Here is a 21,270-nt window from a genome sequence, read left to right as displayed (position 1 = left end):
ATTCCCTTCTACTGAGGTCAGCATACATAAAGCCTATAGGTGGGAAATTCTATTGCTGAAGTTGAGTGGTCTTTGGTGACTCGTGACCTTGGTTAGATCAGATTGCAAGTCAAGAAAAATCCTAGGAGTATGCTTGGAAGGCATGAAGGCAGATCTTTAGAATTTCAGGATCATAAACTAAGACTATAATGGGGTGTAATCTTTTCAAAAGCAGTTTACTAATCATGAACTTGGTTAAATCCTTCCTGAGGGTCCATTTGAGTCAAGTCTTATTCTGCCATCAAATGATTCAAATAATTTGGTTTGGTTTAGAATGTGTGAGTATTTGCTCTGTGGGCTTCCCTGGTGGCTCAGAGGTTAAAGCGTCTGCCTGGAATGCAGGAGACCCGAGTTTGATCCCTGAGTCAGGAAGATCCCCTGGAGAAGGAAATGGCACCCCACTCCAGTACTCTTGCTTGGAGAATCCCATGGGGGAGGAGCCTGGTGGGCTACAGTCCATGGGGTCGCAAAGAGTCGGATACGACTGAGCAAGTTCACTCACTCACTCACTCACTCACTCACTCACTCACTCAGTCATTTGCTCTGTATCTAGGATTGTACTGTATGCTCTGGGGGTGGGTCCCAAAGTGTGATTCTTGGAACTGCAGGAACTTGTTAAATACAAATTCCTAGATTCCAAGCAGATATACTGACAGAAACTCCCTAGGTGGGTCATTAGGTGATCCTGATGCATGATATTTGAGAACCACTGTTCCAGGGGACATACAAATGAAGTTAAATGGAATTCTGTCATATTGATTTCTCTTCATAAGAAGTTTTTAGTTAGCAGAAATCTTAGTATTGTAAAAAAAATTAATTCTCTATCCAACATAATTATTTTATAAGTGATTCCCTCTTCTTCTGAATTCCTTAATATAATGATGAATTATTGAGTATACTGTAGGCTCATTATTAAATTTCCTGTAGTGCATTAAAGAGTAGAAAAATTATGTTCCTGTGTGACTTTGCTTTTTGTTCTCATTCCTTGAATGATCAAAGTGATAGTGAGAAGAAAAGTTAGATAAAATTATTTTGGTTAAATCTCTCACCTTTATAGAAATATTAAGAGTGAAGTTGCTTCACTGCAACATTTATATAAAACTCAATAGCAAATCAATATTTCTACTAGAAATTTCCTCTGAAATTAAAATCTGTACGTGTGTATGCACACATGTGCTTACCTAGGGAGAATAGTATTGCCTGGTTATTTTATATCTATTGAGTAAGAAAGAGGAAAAAGCAATGTTATGTTGATTGATTCACTGGAAAACTTTACAATCGCATTTCTTGTGAGACTCCAGGAGCCCCTCACAATGGGGTATGGGGAGGTGTTAGAGACTCTGGGAACAGGGGAATTTACCAGCATTAAAACTGAAAGGAGGGATGCCATCAGGAGAGAAGAAGTCTAACATGATGCCACCCCTCTTCCTTCTCCCTGTACCTTCAAGTCCCCGTACACTGGTTGGGCAAAGGCATGAATGGGTACCACTTCTGATTCTCTCCAACATTTAGTTACTTCTTCTGAAAGAACTTTGTTCCATCAAAGGAATCTTTATGTGGGGAAAAAGTTCTACTTGGTGGTGGTGATGAGGTGCCCCTCAGGGTAACCATCCATTTGAAACTATTCCCTAGGGAATAGTTTGTGACTGTTCAAAGAGTCACATTGTGCTATTACAGGGAGTGGACATACTATGTATATTCAACTCCATTCATGTATTCATTCTTTTATTAAATGCTAACCATGTACCAAATGACATTCACAGACTAGCCTGTCCAAGATTATTCAGTTTTTGCTTACCCTAAATATGACATGTTCCCCTAATGCTACGTGCAGCTCTACCACTTCAGGAAAAAGGAACTGGGTTTCCAGTGTGAGGTGTGGGAACACAGCACCCAGCCATAATCCTGTAGGAGACATGACAGTTCCTTCTTCCTTTACTCTACACCACAAGCACAACAGTCCTCTCAGCTCCAAGCCATTCCTCCTTATCAGTGCACTTCTCACCCCAACAAGTCTCTCTCTTGAACTAGCTTATACGGAAAATAAAATGCAAAGTGGAGTCTAGGGTTGGTTGTTAAATAGGTGTGTGGTCACGGGCAGTGGTGGGTGGGATACTGAAGGATGAGGTTCACAGACATGTGGAGAGAAGGTGGGAGTATGAGAGGAAGATGCAGCCAGATCAAGTGCCTGCTGACACAGGGCAGCTGTTCATATGCAGACCTGACATCAGTACTGAGTGTGGACTTCCCTGGGGAGGCTGAATGGCTTCTCAAATTACAGCAAGGCTCAGGGTCAAACACACACAATTCAAACCTTAGCTCTACCTCTTGCTCACTGTGAGCACTGGAAGGTGAATTAACCTCCTCAAAGTTCAGCTTCTTCATTTGTAATGTGAGGTAATAATAACCATGTCAAGGCATAGTTGTGAGAAGTAAATAAAATGATGTATGTAAAATCACTCAGTGGATTGCTTGGTACCTAGTCACGCTCATCAAATGTTGACTAGGATTCATATTTTTATTATTAATAAGTTGCTGGCTTTCTGTATTAAAGGTCAATAGTGGAGAATAGAGTGAGAAAGGGTCTCCTCTTATAACACCCACATTCAGAATAAAGAGAGGACTGGGAAGACCCCAGGTCTTGGGGGAGACCTACAGATATTAAGAAAGGTAAAGTCAGTGAATCATCTTAAAGGAACAAGATGGCAAAACTGAAGATGGCACTTCTCACCTCAGTTCGGTGCACAAGCTGCTGAGTTGCATCATCATTCATTCGAAAAATTTCCAGAAATGGGTCAGATTTACTGAAGAAATCCTAAAATAGATAAGCAAAAATGAGTTTTTTTCTCTCCCCCTTGCACAAACACATTTGATACAGCCCTGGATAAAATACCCCTGAATTTGACCCTTCCTTGCTTTAGTCTTCATCACCTTTGGCTAGAAGGAGCTGTATCTGAACCCTCAAGTTCTTTGAGAAGAAAGGACTTGGTTGATTGAAGTCCCAAGCAGTCTTCAAACATCAGCTCAAATGCCAGGTCTCTAAGAAAGCAGTGTATCTGCTGTCTTAAACAGGTTCATCCTAGTTATTGTAAAGCCTGTGTCTGATGTGTGAAATGGAGTATTTCCTGCCATAGTAAACATGGATGTCACAGTCATCAGCTATTCTGAGCCTCCAAACTTAATTTCTGGGCCCAGAGGGAACCAAGGAAGAGCAATGCCTCCAATCTGGCAGCCATTAAGCTGCTGCCACAAGCTGCCCCCACTCCCTATTGAATGAGGAACTAAGGATGTGAAAAATCAAGTTGCAGGATGCTGGCCCCAGTAGCTGAGATGCATATTAAAGGAATGATTTCAGTTAAGTCTAGACTCTTACATCTTCCTATACATAGAAAAGCACTAAATTTCTTAACTCAAAATAACTAAAGAAATATGTCCTTAATAAATTATAAGGAAATAATTTTCCTTAATTAACAATAATCTTCTTTGTTCAGACTACCTGCCCCTTGTTGAAAACTTCTTTATAACCTGACTCGCTATCCTGCCTGCCTCCGTGAAACAGATGGAAAGACCCTCCATCTCCCAGGGTTATGTGAGATGCTGTCTCCCAGGCTTGAAATCCTAAAAATTTTCACAAAATAAAACATAACTCTCAACTTTTAGGTTTTGACTATTTTTTAAGTTGACAATGACTATAGACACTGTGGGCCTGTTATTATCTGTTTCTCTGTTCTGCCTCTTGTCACGCTTGCTAATTTTTATTAAATACTAGACGGTTCAGTTCACCCACACAGTCATGTCTGACTCTTTGTGATCTCATGGGCTGCAGCACACCAGGCTTCTCTTTCCATCACCAACTCCCAGAGATTACTCAAACTCATGTCCATCGAGTCGGTGATGCCATCCAACCATCTCACCCTCTTTCATCCCCTTCTCCTGCCTTCAGTCTTTCCCAGTATCAAGGTCTTTTCCAAGTAGTAAGTTCTTTGCATCAGGTGGCCAAAGGATTGGAGATTCAGCTTCAAGATCAGTCCTTCCAGTGAACATTCAGGGCTGATTTCCTTTAGGATTGAGCAGCTGGATCTCCTTGCAGTCCAAGGGATTCTCAAGAGTCTTTTCTCACACCACAGTTCAAAAGCATCAATTCTTAGGTGCTCAGCTTTCTTTATAGTCCAATTCTCACATCCATACATGACTACTGGAAAAACCATATCTTTGACTATATGGACCTTTGTTGGCAAAGTAATGTCTCTGCTTTTGAATATGCTATCTAGGCTGGTCATAGCTTTTCTTCCAAGGAGCAAGTGTGTTTTAATTTCATGGCTGCAATCACCATCTGCAGTGATTTTGGAGCCCCCCAAAATAAAGTCTCTCAGTTTTCCATTGTTTCCCCATCTATTTGCATGAAGTGATAGGACCAGATGCCATGATCTTAGTTTTTTGAATGTTGCATTTTAAGCCAGCTCTTTTATTCTCCTCTTTCACTTTCATCAAGAGGCTTTTTAGTTCTTCTTTGCTTTCTGCCATAAGGGTGGTATCATCTGCATATCTGAGGATATCGATATTTCTCCCAGCAATCTTGATTCCAGCTTGTGCTTCATCCAGCCCAGTGTTTCTCATGATGTACTCTGCATGTAAGTTAAATAAGTAGAGTGACAATATACAGCCTTGACGTAATCCTTTCCCAATTTGGAACCAGTCTGCTGTTCCATGTCCAGTTCTAACCGTCACTTTCTGACCTGCATACAGATTTCTCAAGAGGCAGGTCAAGTGGTCTGGTATTCCCACCTCTTTCAGAATTGTCCACAGTTTGATGTGATCCACACAGTCAAAGGCTTTGGCATAGTCAATAAAGCAGAAGTAGATGTTTTTCTAGAACTCTCTTGCTTTTTCCATGATCCAGTGGATGTTGGCAATTTGATCTCTGGTTCCTCTGCCTTTTCTAAATCCAGCTTAAACATCTGGAAGTTCATGGTTCATGTATTGTTGAAGCCTGGCTTGGAGAATTTTGAGCATTACTTCACTAGTGTGTGAGATGAGTGCAATTGTGCAGTAGTTTGAGCATTCTTTGGCATTGCCTTTCTTTGGGATTGGAATGAAAACTTACCTTTCCCAGTCCAGCCATTGCTGAGTTTTCCAAATTTTCTGGCATACTGAGTGCAGCACTTTCACAGCATCATCTTTTAGGATTTGAAATAGCTCAACTGGAATTCTATCACCTCCAGTAGCTTTGTTTATAGTGATGTTTCTTAAGGCTCACTTGACTTCACTTTCCAGGATGTCTGGCTCTAGGTGAGTGATCACACCATCATGATTATCTGGGTCATGAAGATCTTTTTTGTACAATTCTTCTGTGTTTTCTTGCCGCCTCTCCTTAATATCATCTGTTTCTGTTAGGTAGATATCATGTAATACTAGATACAATGTAAAACAGTTATAAAGGCTTTAGATGAGACTTTAGCTTCTAGTAAAAGTCACTGCAGATGGTGACTGCAGCCATGAAATTAAAAGACGCTTACTCCTTGGAAGAAAAGTTATGACCAACCTAGATAGCATATTGAAAAGGAGAGACATTACTTTGCCAACAAAGGTCTGTCAGTCAAGGCTATGGTTTTTCCAGTGGTCATGTATGGATGTGAGAGTTGGACTGTGAAGAAAGCTGAGTGCCGAAGAATTGATGCTTTTGAACTGTGGTGTTGGAGAAGACTCTTGAGGATCCCTTGGACTGCAAGGAGATCCAACCAGTCCTTTCTGAAGGAGATCAGCCCTGGGATTTCTTTGGGAGGAATGATGCTAAAGCTGAAACTCCAGTACTTTGGCCACCTCATGCGAAGAGTTGACTCATTGGAAAAGACTGTGATGCTGGGAGGGATTGGGGGCAGGAGGAGAAGGGGATGACAGAGGATGAGATGGCTGGATGGCATCATGGACTCGATAGATGTGAGTCTGAGTGAACTCCGGGAGTTGGTGATGGACAGGGAGCCTGGTGTGCTGCGATTCATGGGGTCACAAAGAGTCGGACACGACTGAACTGAACTGAACTGAAGCAGTTAGAAAGGGGGCAATCACCTGAATCCAATTAGGATTTAGCTCTTTACAGGTTGGTTTTTTTGAAAGTCTTCAGAAGTCCGATGTAGTTCTGATTTCTTTATTCCTTACTTATAGTCCTTTAAGACTCTCACTCAAAAACTCACTGTTTACGAGGGATGTTTCTCCTTGAAAAGCCATCAGTACTCATTTCTGTTTGTGAGACTCTCTGAAAGACTGTTTATTTCTGTTATTTCTTTTTTTCACTTAAAAAAATTTAAATTGGAGGATAATTGCTTTACAATGTTGTGCTGATTTCTGCCATACAATAATGTGAATCAGCCATAAGTATGTGTGTGTGTGTGTGTGTATATATATATATATATATATACACATATATATATAAAATCTCCTCCCTCTTGAGCCTTCCTCCTACCCCTCCTCCACCCCACCCCTCTAGGTCATCACAGAGCACCAGGCTGGGCTCCCTGTGTTATAAAGCAGTTTCGCACTAGCTGTTTTACACATGGTAGTATATATGTGTCAATGCTGCTGCTGCTGCTAATTTGCTTTAGTCGTGTCCGACTCTATGCGACCCCAGAGACAGCAGCCCACCAGGCTCCCCTGTCCCTGGGATTTTCCAGGCAAGAGCACTGGAGTGGGGTGCCACTGCCTTCTCCGATATGTCAGTGCTGCTCTCTCAGTTCATCCCACCCTATCCTTCCCCACACTGTGTCCACAAGTCGGTTCTCTATGTCTGTGTTTCTGTTCCTTCCCTGCAAATAGGTCCATCTGTACCATTTTTCTAGATTTCGTATATCTGTGTTATTTGTTTTTCTATTTTTTAAAAAACATGATATTCGTTTTTCTCTTTCTGACATACGTCACTCTGTATAACAGGCTCTAGGCCATAATGTCTTGGCTCTACAGTTCTTGGTTGAGTTTCTCTCTAAGTTGCTATTTGCTAATTAGTGAATGCCCTGAGAGAGTAAGTCACTGTAACTGTTGGGCTGCTTCCCTCCTCTGAAGCCTCTGCAAATAACCCAAGCTGTCCCTGTAACCCTGAGTTCCAGTTTTGCTTCCCCAACCCCATGAGACTATCAAAACCACTGCTCAGTTTCTTTATTTCTTAGTAGCTGTTTTCTGCTAGGCTTCCCAGGTTCTCCATCCCTAGGATTTATGAATCAGCCTTATGGAACTGCCTTGAGTGGAAAATCTACATAGACTATCTGAATCATCTCAATGGATTTTTCTTCTCCCCAGCTTCTCCACTCCTAAATCTTGACAGCCTTTAAAGACTCCTAAAGAGACATCCCTCGTATCTTGTTCAGCATTTACAGTTGTTTTCAGCGGTAGAATAACATAAAACAAACAGGCACTTTAATACTGGAAGCAGCATATCTTTCTTTTAAGTTTGCTTTTTACCCCAATAGATTATAAACACTTCAGAGAAGAGGAATTATGTCTTATTTTCTATTTCTACCTTTTCCTTAGCATCTTCTATAGCATCTAGTTTTTAGTGGCACATGTACTTAGTGGATATATGAATGAACACATAGGTGAATGAATGAGTAACATGAACACTATGTATATAATAGGAGGTTATCTGAGAAACAGCTTTAGTCATCACATTCTTAGTATGTATTTCACCAGGTTATTCCCTGCCCCAGAAATCCAGGTGGCAGCAAAGTAGAATAAAGCCTAAAGCCATGTTAGTCTTTAGGTCAAAAAAATACTCTCAGGGAATATACTGATCATGGAAACTTGTGCTTGATATTAAGATTCAAGGAAGGATAAAAACTTTTCTCAGCCCTCCAAAGTGCTATCTAGTTTGGTGCTGCTGCTGCTGCTAAGTTGCTTCAGTCATGTCCAACTCTGTGTGACCCCAGAGACGGCAGCCCACCAGGCTCCCTTGTCCCTGGGTTTCTCCAGGCAAGAGCATTGGAGTGGGTTGCCATTTCCTTCTCCAATGCATGAAAGTGAAAAGTGAAAGTGAAGTCGCTCAGTCGTGTCTGACTCCTAGCAACCCCATGGACTTCTGCTTACCAGGCTCCTCTGTCCATGGGATTTGCTAAGTATACACATAAACATAACCAAGGGTTAAGTATGAATGAATGAATGAACAACAGAGAAGAGGGAAAGTCGATGGATTTTGATTATAAAAAATGGTTGTGAGAAAAGGAAAACAAAGGATGTCACAGACATCAGCAATTGCAGCCACCGGGGATGGTGAGTTGGTGAACCCCGAGGGAACTCAGGAAGGTAAGAATACCTGCCATCTAGTAGCCATCAGACTGCAGCCACTCTCTACAGTGAACCCTGAGGAAACTCAGGATGAGAAAACACAGGATACTGGTCCCAGATAGCTGAGGGGCATATCAAAGAAATTACTTCATTGAGCCCAGACTCCTACATCTTCCCATACATAGAAAAGTGTTTAGTTCCTTAACTTGGGATATCTGGTTTTCTTTAATTAACAATAATCTTTTGATGTTAAGACTACCTGGACTTTGTGGCAAAACTTCTATATACCTGGCTCCTCTCCTTGCCTCCTCAGAGCAGTTCTCTCAAGGTCACTTAAGATACTGTCTCCAGGGCTTGAAGTCCTAAAAATTTCCACCAAATAAAACATAACTCTCAACTTTTAGGTTAAGTACACAGTTGTGAGGAGGATGTTTCTAGGGATGGAACAGACTGACTAAAGGTGTAAAAGAGAAAAGACACACCAAGTAGCTGAATTACGCTGCAGCCTAAGGCTGTGCAGGGGAAGAGTTAGAGGCAATACTGGTGGGGCAGCTCCATGAAGTGGAGGACCTTACAGGTGCATCCCAAGTGTTTGCATTCACCTGAGAGGCGGTGGGGGAGCCACTGGAGGATTTTGAGCAGGAAAATAATGTGATTGGCTCTACAGTGAAAACTTTGTAGGATACTTTAGAAAGAGGAGGGAGGTGGGGATATCTGCCTTCTGTTTGACTGTCCTCCCCACCCAACCAGGACCAAATGCACAGAGTCTGGAAAATACCTTTTGTCAAACTTTAGAGCATAAGCCACCCATCTCTCCTTGTTTGGCCCTGAAAGAAATCTTTCTCTGCTCCAAACTCCGACATTTTGGTTTGTTTGGCCTCACTGTGCAGGGACACACAAGCATGCATTTGCTCAAGACATTCACCCCTCAAGTCTATTTGTGTTTCATCCCTTATGTTAAAGAACTGGCGCCCCCTCCCCACTAGTCTGCCCTGCTAGTGGACACACTAGCATGTTCTGCATGCCCTTGGGGCCCTCCTCCGGGAGGATAGACTCTTGGTCCCTAATACACTGCACAAACTCTATCAGTTATTTTTCTTTTTCCTTTTATTGATCACTTTAAACATTTTGGTGTCATTATTTAAAAAAATAGAAAATACATAAATAAGTAGAAATATGAAAAAATAGAAGAAAAAAATGGTCCATAATTTGACCCGTAATACCACAACTATCCATAACAGTTTGATAATTTTTTTCTAGAATCTAGATATAATTTTCTTTTTTTTCTTGTAAAAATACTTGTAGCTGTACTCTATATACACTTTAGTATCTTATTTTTCCTAATGGCAGTATATTGTAATTTTTTAACTTCATTTCACCTTATTTTAAGATACTATTCAGGATTGGCATGGAATTGTCAGGAAGAGGTACTATAAATCAAGAAAAGAAAGATCAGATACAATCTCCACCTTCAAGCAACTAAAAATCTAATGTGTAACACACTCTCTTTCAAATCCTGATTCCACCATATACAATTGGGATAATCTGGGATAGGATATTTAATTTTTCACATCTCAGTTTTCTTATCCATTAATTGGAGAGGATATCAGCCTTTCCTCATAGCAATGCAGAAGGATTAGAGGAAGTGATGCACATAAAGTTTTGAGTCCAGTGCCTGGCACATGATCAGCACTCAGAAAGCATTACTGCTATTTATTATCACCAATAAAAGAGAGAATACATGCTGCTTGATATGAAGATTCAAGGAAGGATAAAAACTTTTCTCAGCCCTCCAAAGTGCTATCTAGTTTGGTGCTGCTGCTGCTGCTGCTGCTGCTAAGTCACTTCAGTCGTGTCCTACTCTGTGCGATCCCAGAGACGGCAGCCCACCAGGCTCCTCCATCCCTGGGATTCTCCAGGCAAGAACACTGGGGTGGGTTGCCATTTCCTTCTCCAGTGCATGCAAGTGAAAAGTGAAAGTGAAGTCCGTCAGTTGTGTCTGACTCTTAGTGACCCCGTGGACTGCAGCCTACCAGGCTCCTCTGTCCATGGGATTTTCCAGGCAAGAGTACTGATTTAGGTTGCTATTGCCTTCTCTGGAGAATATATGAGGACACTTAGAAAAGCACTATACAAATACCAGGGATAATTACTATTAAGAATTTAGCAGTACTTCCATCTGATTTCTGGAAATAAAACTACTCATAAGCAGCTCAAAAGCATCTCAAATGTATACTCAGAGATTCATAGTTAAAAACAACAAATCTGCATCTAATTGTATAGTTACTTGACCACAATCTGGAATTTTCAGCTTTCTTTGCTTTGACAACCAGTATTAAGAAGGCCTTTAAGACAGTTTAGTACAATGAAAGTTAATGATAGAGGCATTTTACTAAAGTTTTTCTATAGTGAAATGTTAATAGTGGAATAACTTGGAGGCTATATGCCCTTGCTCTTTTAGTCCAATATGAAAGAAATTTAGTTAAGGGAGATGTCAGTTGAGGTTTGAAAGGGAAAAGGAAGCAGTGCATACCCATGACAGTGATCATGAAAATAGAATATTGGAACTGGAAAAGACTGAGTGATTTGGGGTCATATTCAGACACTGTGACTTCTTCACCTTGTGACTTTGGGAACAGTTTTTGGCCTCACCGTGCTTCATCTGTAGACTGGAAGTAATAAGACCCATTGTTAAGAATATGGTTATGTTTGGGGTGTAATGCAGGCTGACACCTGACGCCTGGTATATTGTAGATGCTCATGAATGATAATTTGCATCACCAATGTAGGATGGATTAGTGTTCAGGCAGGCATACTTGAACATAGTAAAATCATAGCACAGCCTGACAGAGTTACCATTGCTATAGAACAGGGGTCAGGAAGCTACAGCATGTGGCCCAAATTCAGCCCACTGCTTGGTTTTTAAATAAAGTTTTATTGGAACATTGTCATGCTCATTAACTTATGTAGTGTCATGACTGAGCAACTAAGCACAGCACAGCACATGGCTGTTTTCATACTGCAAAACAAAGACGCGTTGTTGGGACAGAGACCATACAATCTGCAAAGTCCAAACTATTTACCGTCTGGTCCTTTATAGGAAAAGTTTGCCAACCTCTACTTTAGAGACATTTAGCTGTTTATATAGCACCCACCAAACTAGCATCACGGCAACATTAAAAAAATGCAGAATATAATGATCATGATTAGAGATGTGAAGAGCACCAGTGCAAGAATCAGTTCTAACATACCAACAAGAATACTTTCTCAGGAAAGAGAGGAGAAAGAAGACTTTTTCAGCTTGAATGTTCCAAAGTAATTCAATTCATATCTCTACTTTTTAGATTAATCACCAACTAGCTGCTAATGTAATAAGAAGCTTTAAGAGTTAAAAAGTCCATCTCTCCACTAAGTGGATTACATTAACATTACACTAAAACCATTATTTCCTGCAAACCTCACCTATTTTATGTATGAATCTCATGAAGCCTACTGGATTTCTGTCTTGAGTAGATAGCTGCTGGTCTGGACAGCATTGGAAAGGGCTTATCAGGCACTGGTTAGGGATCTCTGGCAGACAGCCTGCCGAGAGGAGCCCCAAGGGTGACCAGGTACCAGGAAGTGGGGAGTGAGGGAAGGTCCTGGCCAGAGGACCAGAGACAGAGGGGCTGCTGGGGGAGGAGGAACTGTTGGGGCTCAGGGAACATTTGGGTGCCAAGAGCTGCTTAGGTGACTTTGGGTGCCTGGAGCAGTGTGCCTGCTTGGCTGGGAGAGGGAGGGACGTGCTTTTCTTTCACTTCCTGGGAGGACAGAGCTGCTGCTAGGGAAGGGGAAGCAGTTTGGGTGCAGGTGCCATTTGGGCACACTGGGAGCAGTTTGGGAGCCCTTGGGTGGCAGGAGCAGCATGCCTGCTGGGCTGGGAGGAGGAGGCATCCTCAAGTGTTGGAGGGAGCCCGTGGGGTTTCCCTTTCACTCCAACTGGAGGAGTGCAGGGCTGCTGGGGGAGGCAAAGAGGTTTGGGGGCCAAGCTGGGAATGGTTTGGGTGCCTTGGGGCATCCAGAGCAGCGTGCCTGCTCCACTGGGAGGGGAGGGACCCCTGAGAGGGCTAGAGGATCCAGTGGGGAACCCTCTTGGGGTACCTATTGCACTTGGCCCCAGGGAGTCTTCTGGGGCCAGGAGCCGAGGTATCTGCCTTCTGGGGGCTCCTCTGCCCTCTGTGGCCCTCTCTACTCTCCCACTGAGCCATCTTCCCTTTGTTCTCTGGGGCACCCTGAGCTGCAGGGATTCCCCATCCCCACTCCTTACCCCCAACACCCATGGGTCATCTGCACATGAGGAGTGGGGAGGCTCCTGTGAGGTTCCAGGAATAGGGAACTGCCTGGCATCCCCTGCCCATGGGCCCTGGGAAGCTTCCCAAGCCCCCCAGGCTGATCTCTCTCTGCCCTTTGGGACCACTTCTGCCCTCCAGGGCCCAGGTCACCTTCCAAAGACTTCTCCAGGCCTCCCTCTGTTCTCCACCTTCCAGTTTCCTCCCTCCATCTGGGAAACCCCTGGGGTTCCCCTCTACCCTTCCCCTCTACTCCTCCCTTTCTCAGGCACCATCATCCCTCCAGGCTGAGCCCTCAGCCATACAGGATACCCCCCTCCACCTTCCAGACTTCTCTATTCTCCATGTTCTTCCTCCCTCCAGGGTTCCTGTCCTCTGTGAGTCCTCCACCCCTCCAAGGGCCCTGACTGAAACTGGCTCTCCACCATCTGGAACCCCATTAAACCCTCTGGTTCCCTCCTCCTTCCGGGGGGCACCCCCTCCATCCTCTAGGGCCCCTCTCCCTCTGACCTCCTCTCTGCTTTCCAGGCTGAGCTCTCTGCCCTCTAGGGATCCATCTCCGCTCTCTGGGGCCCCCTCTGTCCTTCAGGGCCAATATCAAGGGCACACACTGCCCACATAGGGCCTGTGGGTGCTGGAGGGAGGGAAGACAGTAGGGCCAGCAGGGAAGGGGTCCCTACAGGTATGGAGGAAAGGGGAACCATCTGGTGTTCCACCACCCACTTAGCCCTGGGAGCCTCCTGGGACCTGGACCTTATCTTCTACTCCTCAAAGCCAAAGGCAATGCAGAAGCCACCTCAGTTGCATGGAGCCTGGGCCTCCCTCCACCCCCACCCATGGCCTTTTCTGGAGGCTTGGGTCCTGAGTCAGGACCTCACCCTCATGGGACTCCCACCTCCACCTAAAAACTGCCACCTCTTAAGCCATTCCCTGCCTAAGCCCTGCCCTTTACAGCCAAGGTTTGTTCTGCCTTTTGGTTTTTATTATTATTTTTACTATTTACCAGTAGAGTTTGGTTTTACTCTCCAGTAGTTGTTTCATACACATACTTATTTTTTTCTACTATTTCTGTTAGTTTTCTAAACTTATTTTAGTACTTCTTAGTCTTTGTTATTATTCTGCCCCATATATATATAAATAATTTCCACCCTCCCCTTTTTTCTCCTTCTTTCTTTTTACTATTGGAATACATTTTACTCTTCAGGGGTTGCTATTTTTTTGTTATTGTTCTGCCTCCCCCCACCCCCCCCTTTTTTTTTTAATTTCCCCATAGCTAATGGCTTATGGGATCCCAGTTCATTGGCCAGAGATCAGGCCTGAGCCCCTGAGGTGGGAGCACTGAATATGAACTGCTGAAACAATAGAGAATGTCAGGTCCCAGAGAATGTTAATTAGAGTGAGGGACCCCAGAAGTCCACATCTCAACACCAAGACCCAGATCTACCCAAATGCTTGCAAACTCCACTGCTGGAAACCTCAGGTCAAATAGCTAGTGAGACAGGAACACAGTTCCACTCATCAAAAAGGAAAATGAAATGACAAAAATATATGTTACATATGAAGGACTAAGGGAAAAAACTACAAGACCAAATAAATGAAGAGGAAATAGACAACCTATCTGCAAAAGAATTTAGAGTAATGATAGTAAAGAATTTTCAAAATATTGAAAATAGAATGGAGAAAATGCAAGAGACATTTAAAACATTTAACAAAGACCTAGAAGAAATGAAGAATAAACAGTGATGAAGAACACATTCACTGAAATTAAAAATGCTCTATTGATAGCAGAGTAACTGAGGCAGAAAGGATAAGTCAGCTGGAAGATAGAATGATAGAAATAGCTGCCAAGGAACAGGGTAAAGAAAAGAGAATGAAGAGACCTGAGGACAGTCTTAGAGACCTCTGGGACAATATTAAGTGTACCAACATTCAAATTATAGGGATCCCAGAAGAAGATAAAAAGAAAGGGTATGAGAAAATATTTGAGGAGATTATAGTTTAAAACTTCCTTAACACAGAAAAGGAAATAGCCCCCAGGTCCAGGAAGCCCAGAGAGTCCCATAAAGGATAAACCCAAAGAGAAGTACACTAAGACAATATTAATAAAACTAACAAAAAATAAACCTAAGAAGCTACAAGTGAAAAGCAAAAATTAACATACAAAGGAATCCCCATAAGGCTAATAGTGAATTTTTCAACAGAAAATCTGCAGGCCAGAAGTGACTGGCAGAATATATTTAAAGTGAAAGACAAAAACCTACAACCAAGATTTCTCTACCCAGCAAGGATTTAATTCAGATTAGATGGTGAAATCAAAAGCTTTATCAACAAACAAAAGCTAAGAGAATTAAGCATTACCAAACTAGACTTACAACAAATGGTAAAGGAACTTCTCTAGTAGGAAACCCAAGAGAAGAAAAAAACAAACCCTAAATGATTAAGAAAATGGCAATAGGAACACACATGTCAATAACTACTTTAATGTAAATGGACTATACGCCCCAACCAAAAGCCACAGACTAGCTGAATGGATACAGAAGCAAAGTCTGTGTTTATGCTGCCTACAAGAGACCCACTTCAGACCTAAGGACATATACAGACTGAAAGTCAGGGGATGAAAAAGATATTCCATGCAAATGGGAATCAGAAGAAAGCAGGAGTAGCAATTCTCATATCAGACAAAATTGAGATTTTTAAAAACTGTTACAAGACATAAGGAAGGCCATACATAATGATCAAGGGATCAATCCAAAAGAAGATGTAACAATTATAAATTATGCACCTAACATAGGAACACTTAAATACATTAGGCAAATGCTAACAACCATAAAAAAGGAAACCAATGGTAACACAATTATAGTGAGGGAATTTAACACTCCACTTACACTAATGTACAGATCATCCTCGTAGAAAATTAATAAGGAAACACAGCCTTAAATCACACATTAGACCAGGTGGACCGAACTGATAACTTGAGGACATTCCATCCCAAAGCAACAGAATAAATGTTTTTATCAAGTGCACAGGGAACATCTCCAGGTTGCATTGCATCTTGGGTCACAAATCAAGCTTCAGTAAATTTAAGAAAATTGAAATTGTATCAAGCATCTTATCTGACCACAATGATATGAGACTAGATATCAACTACAGGTAAAAAAAAAAAAAGAAAGAAAGAAAAAACTATAAAAAACAAGAACACATGGAGGCTAAATAACATGCTTCTAAATAACCAATAGATTACTGAAGAGATCAAAAATGAAATTAAAAAAAATACCTAGAAATAAATGACAATGAAAACACAACCACCCAAAACCTTATGGGATGCAGCAAAAGCAGTTCTAACAGGGAAGTTTACAGCAATTAAAGCCTACCTCAAGAAACAAGAGAGACAAAAAATAAACACCTAAAAAAGAAGAACTAGAAAAGAAGAACGGAAATCACCAAAGAAAGAAAACAAATTGTAAAGTTCAGAGCAGAAATAAATGAAAATGAAATGAAGGAGACAATAGCAAAGTTGATTAAAACTAAAAGCTGGTTCTTCAAGAAGATAAACAAAATTGACAAACCACTAGCCAGATTTATCAAGGAAAAAAGGGAGGAGACTCAAATCAATAAAATTAGAAACAAAAAAAGACAATGCAGAAATATAAAGGATCATAAGAGACTACTATGAACAGCTATATGCCAATAAAATGGACAACCTGGAAGAAATGGATAAGTTCTTAGAAAAGTACAACCTTCCAAAACTGAACCAGGAAGTAATAGAAAACATGAACAAATTATAAGCACTGAAATTGAAACTGTAATAAAAAATTCTTCCAATAAACAAAAGTCAAGGGCCAGATGGCCTCACAGGTAAAGTTTAGAGAAGAGCTAACACATATGCTGCTCAAACTCTTCCAGAAAATTTCAGAGGAAGGAAAACTCCCAAACTCATTCTATGAGGTCAATATCACCATGATACCAAAACCAGACAAATATGCCACAAATATATGTATATGCCAATATCACTGATGAACATAGATGCAAAAATCCTCAACAAGACTCTAGCAAACAGAATCCAACAATGCATTAAAAGAATTGTTTAAGTGGGTTTTATCCAGAGATACAAGAATTCTTCAACATACATAAATCAATCAGTGTGATATATCATATGAACAAATTGAAAGATAAAAGTCACATGATCTTCGCAATACATACAGAGAAACTTTTGATAAAATTCAATGCCCATGTATGATAAAAGCTCTCCAGAAAGTGGGCATAGAAGGAACCTACCCTAACATAATCAAGGCCATATACAACAAATCCAGAGCAAACATTATTCTCAATATTGAAAAACTGAAAGCATTTCCTCTAAGATCAGAAATAAGACAAGGGTGTCCAGTCTCACCACTATCATTCAACATAGTTTTGGAAGACCTAGCCACAGAAATCAGAGAAGAAATAAAAGGAATCAGAATTGGAAAAGAAGAAGTAAAACACACACAGTTTGCTGATGACACAATTCCTTACATAGAAAACCCTAAAGATTCCACCAGAAAATTACTAGAGTCAATAAATGAATATAGTAGAGTTTCAGGATATAAAATTAATACACAGAAACCCCTTGCATTCCTTTACACTAACAATGAAAATTCAGAAATACACGTTAAGGAAACATTATCATTGACCATTGTAACAAAGAGAATAAAATACTTAGGAAGTCAGGAAGCAACAGTTAGAACTGGATATGGAACAACAGCCTGGTTCCAAATAGGAAAAGGAGTACGTCAAGGCTGTATATTGTCACCCTGCTTATTTAACTTACATGCAGAGTACATCATGAGAAACGCTGGACTGGATGAAGCACAAGTTGGTATCAAGATTGCTGGGAGAAATACCAATAACCTCAGATATGCAGATGACACCACCCTTATGGCAGAAAGCGAAGAAGAACTAAAGAGCCTCTTGATGAAAGTGAAAGAGGAGAGTGAAAAAGTTGGCTTAAAACTGAACATTCAGAAAGCGAAGATCATGGCATCTGGTCCCATCACTTCATGGGAAATAGATGAGGAAACAGTGGAAACAGTGTCAGACTTTATTTTTGGGGCTCCAAAATCACTGCAGATGGTGACTGCAGCCATGAAATTAAAAGATGCTTACTCCTTGGAAGGAAAGTTATGACCAACCTAGATAGCACATTAAAAAGCAGAGATATTACTTTGCCAAAAAAGGTCTGTCTAGTCAAGGCTATGGTTTTTCCAGTGGTCATGTATGGATGCGAGATTTGGACTGTGAAGAAAGCTGAGCACCGACGAATTGATGCTTTTGAACTGTGGTGTTGGAGAAGACTCTTGAGAGTCCCTTGGACTGCAAGGCGATCCAACCTGTCCATTCTAAAGGAGATCAGTCCTGGGTGTTCATTGGAAGGACTGATGCTGAAGCTGAAACTCCAATATTTTGGCCACCTCATGCGAAGAGTTGACTCATTGGAAAAGACCCTGATGCTGGGAGGGATTAGGGGCAGGAGGAGAAGGGGATGGCAGAGGATGAGATGGCTGGATGGCATCACCTACTCAATGCACATGAGTTTGGGTGAACTCCGGGAGTTGGTGATGGACAGGGAGGCCTGGCATGCTGCCATGGGGTCGCAAAAACTTAGACATGACTGAGCGACTCAACTGAACTGAAAGAGAAAAAAGCCCTGTATGCAAAAAACTATGACATTGATAAAAGACATCAAAGATGATACAAACAGATGGAGAGATATACCATATTCTTGGATTAGAAGAATAAATATTGTGATAATGACTATACTACCCAAAACAATCTACACATTCAATGCAATCCCTATCAAACTACCAATGATATTTTTTTTACAGAACTAGAACAAAATATTTCACAATTTGTATGGAAACACAAAAGACCCCAAATAGTCAAAGCAATCTTGAGAAAGAAGAATGCAACTGGAGGACTCAACCTTCCTGACTCTAGACTATACTGCAAAGCTATAGTCATCAAGATGGTATGATACTGGCACAGAAACAGAAATATAGACAAATGGAACAAAATGGAAAGCTGAAAGATAAACCCACACACCTATGGGCAGCTTATCTTTGACAAAGGAGGCAAGAATATACAATGGTGAAAAAGACAGCCTCTTCAATAAGTGGTTCTGAGAATACTGGACAGCTACATGCAAAAGAATGAAACTAGAACACTTCTTAACACCCTATACAAAATAAACTCAAAATAGGTTAAAGACTTAAATTTAAATGTAAGGCCAGAAATGTAAAGCTCTTAGTGTAAAACAGGCAGTACACTCTTCAACATACATCAATCACAGCAATGACCCACCTCATTGGGTCACTGTAATTAAAATAAAAACAAAAATAAAGAAATGTGACCTAATTAAACTTCAAAGCTCTTGCACAACGAAGGAAACTATAAGCAAGGTGAAAAGACAACCCTCAGAATGGGAGGAAATAATTGCAAGTTGAAACAACTGACAAATGATTAATCTCCAGAATATACAAGCAGATCATGCAACACCAGAAAAACAAACAGCCCAGTTTAAAAAAAAAATAGGTGGAAGATCTAAACAGACATTTCTCTAAAGAAGAGATACAGATGACCAACAAACACATGAAAAGATGCTCTTCATCACTCATTACTAGAGAAACGCAAATCAAAACTACAATGAAGTATCACCCCACACCTGTCAAAATGGCCATCATTAAAAAATCTACAAAGAATAAATGCTGGAGAGGGTGTGGAGAAAAGGGAACACTCTTGCACTGTTGGTGAGAATGTAAAAAGACACAGCCACTTTGGAGAACAGTATGGTGATTCTTTAAAAAAACGATAACCCTGTATACGAGGCAGCAAAAGAGACACAGATGTATAGAACAGTCTTTTGGACTCTGGGAGATGGCGAGGGTGGGATGATTTGGGAAAATGGCACTGAAACATTTATATTATCATATGTGAAATGAATCGCCAGTCCAGGTTCAATGCATGATACAGGATGCTCGGGGCTGGTGCACTGGGATGACCCAGAAAAATGGTATGGGGAGGGAGGTGGGAGTGGGGTTCAGGATGGGGAACACATGTACACCCATGGCAAATTCATGTCAATGCATGGCAAAACCAACACAATATTGTAAAGTAATTAGCCTCCAATTAAAATAAATAAATTTATACTGGAAAAAAAATTAGGAATAGAACTATCATATGACCCAACAATCCCACTACTGTTCATACACCCTGAGGAAACCATAATTGAAAAAGACACATGTACTCTAATGTTCACTGCAGGACTATTTATAATAGATAGGACATGGAAGCAAGTAGATGCCCATCAAAAGATAAATGGATAAAAAAATTGTGGTACATATACACAATGGAGTATTTCTCAGCCATAGCAAGGAAAGCATTTGATTCAGTTCTAATAAGGTGGATAAACTTAGAGCCTGTTATACAGAGTGAAGTAAGTCAGAAAGAGAAAGAGAAATATTGTATATTAACCCATATATAGCTACATTCCATGGGGCTGCAAGGAGTTGGACATGACTAAGCACACACACACACACATAGAATCTGGAAAGATGCTACTCATGAAACTATTTGCAGGGTAGCAATAGAGACACAGATATAGAGAATAGGTATGTGGATGTGGAGGGTAGGATTCATTGAGAGAGTAGTATTGAAACATATATATTACCATATATAAAATTAGATAGCCAGTGGAAATTTGTTGTATGACCCATGGAGCTCAAATCTGGTGCTCTGTGACAACCTAGTGGGATGGGATGGGGTGGGAGGTGGGAGGAAGGTTCAGGAAGGAGGGGACATGTGGGTACCTATGCCTGACACATGTTGATGTATGGAAGAAACCAACACAATATTGTAAAGCAATTACAAGCTCTGAAAAAATGAATTATTCTGATCTGCAATTTTTTAAATAAAACTACTTCTATCAAAAGAAAAGAGGCATTTACTCGTCTTCATGGTTTGCAAAAGTAATATACTTCACAATAGCAGTTCTCAAACTTTTTGGTCTTAGGACCATTTTATACACTTAAATTATTGAGGACACCAAGGAGCTTTTGCTTATGTGGGTTATATCTAACAATATTTTACCATATTATAAGCTAAAGCTGAGAAATTTTAAAAATATTCATTTGTTATATCATTTTAAAAATAATAAAGATAAACCCATTCTATCATAATAAAATAACATTTTATATTTTCCAAATGTATAAAATTGTCAGAAGAATGCCATTATGTTACATCTTTGTAAATCAACTTAATGACTGGATCAATAGAAGGCAGTGGGATTCTCATACCTGCTGCTGCATTCAATCTCTTGTGATATTAGGCATCAAGTAGTTTCTGGAAAATCACTGTACACATGGGACAGAATGAGAATGAAGATAGAAAATAATGTCCTAGCATTGCTATGAAAATGGTTTTGACCTCATACATTCTTCTGAAAGGGTCTTGGGACCTGGGGCCACACCTTGAGGACTGCTGCCTAATAGCATACATACCCTCATCTTCCTCTTCCCTGGCTCCCCTCTTCCCTGAAATACATGGGAATATGACCAAGTTCTCCACAGCCCAAGATCAATCTAACCTGTGTTCATTAAGTCTC

At 40.9% G+C, this 21,270-nt stretch overlaps 1 protein-coding gene across 1 annotated transcript in view; it reads right to left on the bottom strand.

Annotated features, from left to right (window-relative positions):
• LOC120860381 (copine-4) overlaps positions 1-21,270 on the bottom strand; it is a 491,427-nt gene that overhangs the window by 167,792 nt on the left and 302,365 nt on the right. The window contains exon 5 of the mRNA XM_040236182.1: positions 2,771-2,854. Within this exon, the coding sequence (XP_040092116.1) occupies positions 2,771-2,854 (84 nt within the window). The remainder of the gene's footprint in view (positions 1-2,770; positions 2,855-21,270) is intronic.

Source organism: Oryx dammah, unplaced genomic scaffold (assembly GCF_014754425.2).
Source record: "Oryx dammah isolate SB20612 unplaced genomic scaffold, SCBI_Odam_1.1 HiC_scaffold_11058, whole genome shotgun sequence".
In the NCBI taxonomy this organism is placed as follows: Eukaryota; Metazoa; Chordata; class Mammalia; order Artiodactyla; family Bovidae; genus Oryx; species Oryx dammah.
The sequence above is the reverse complement of the archived record's forward strand: the minus strand, read 5'-3'. Positions and strand labels throughout refer to the sequence as shown.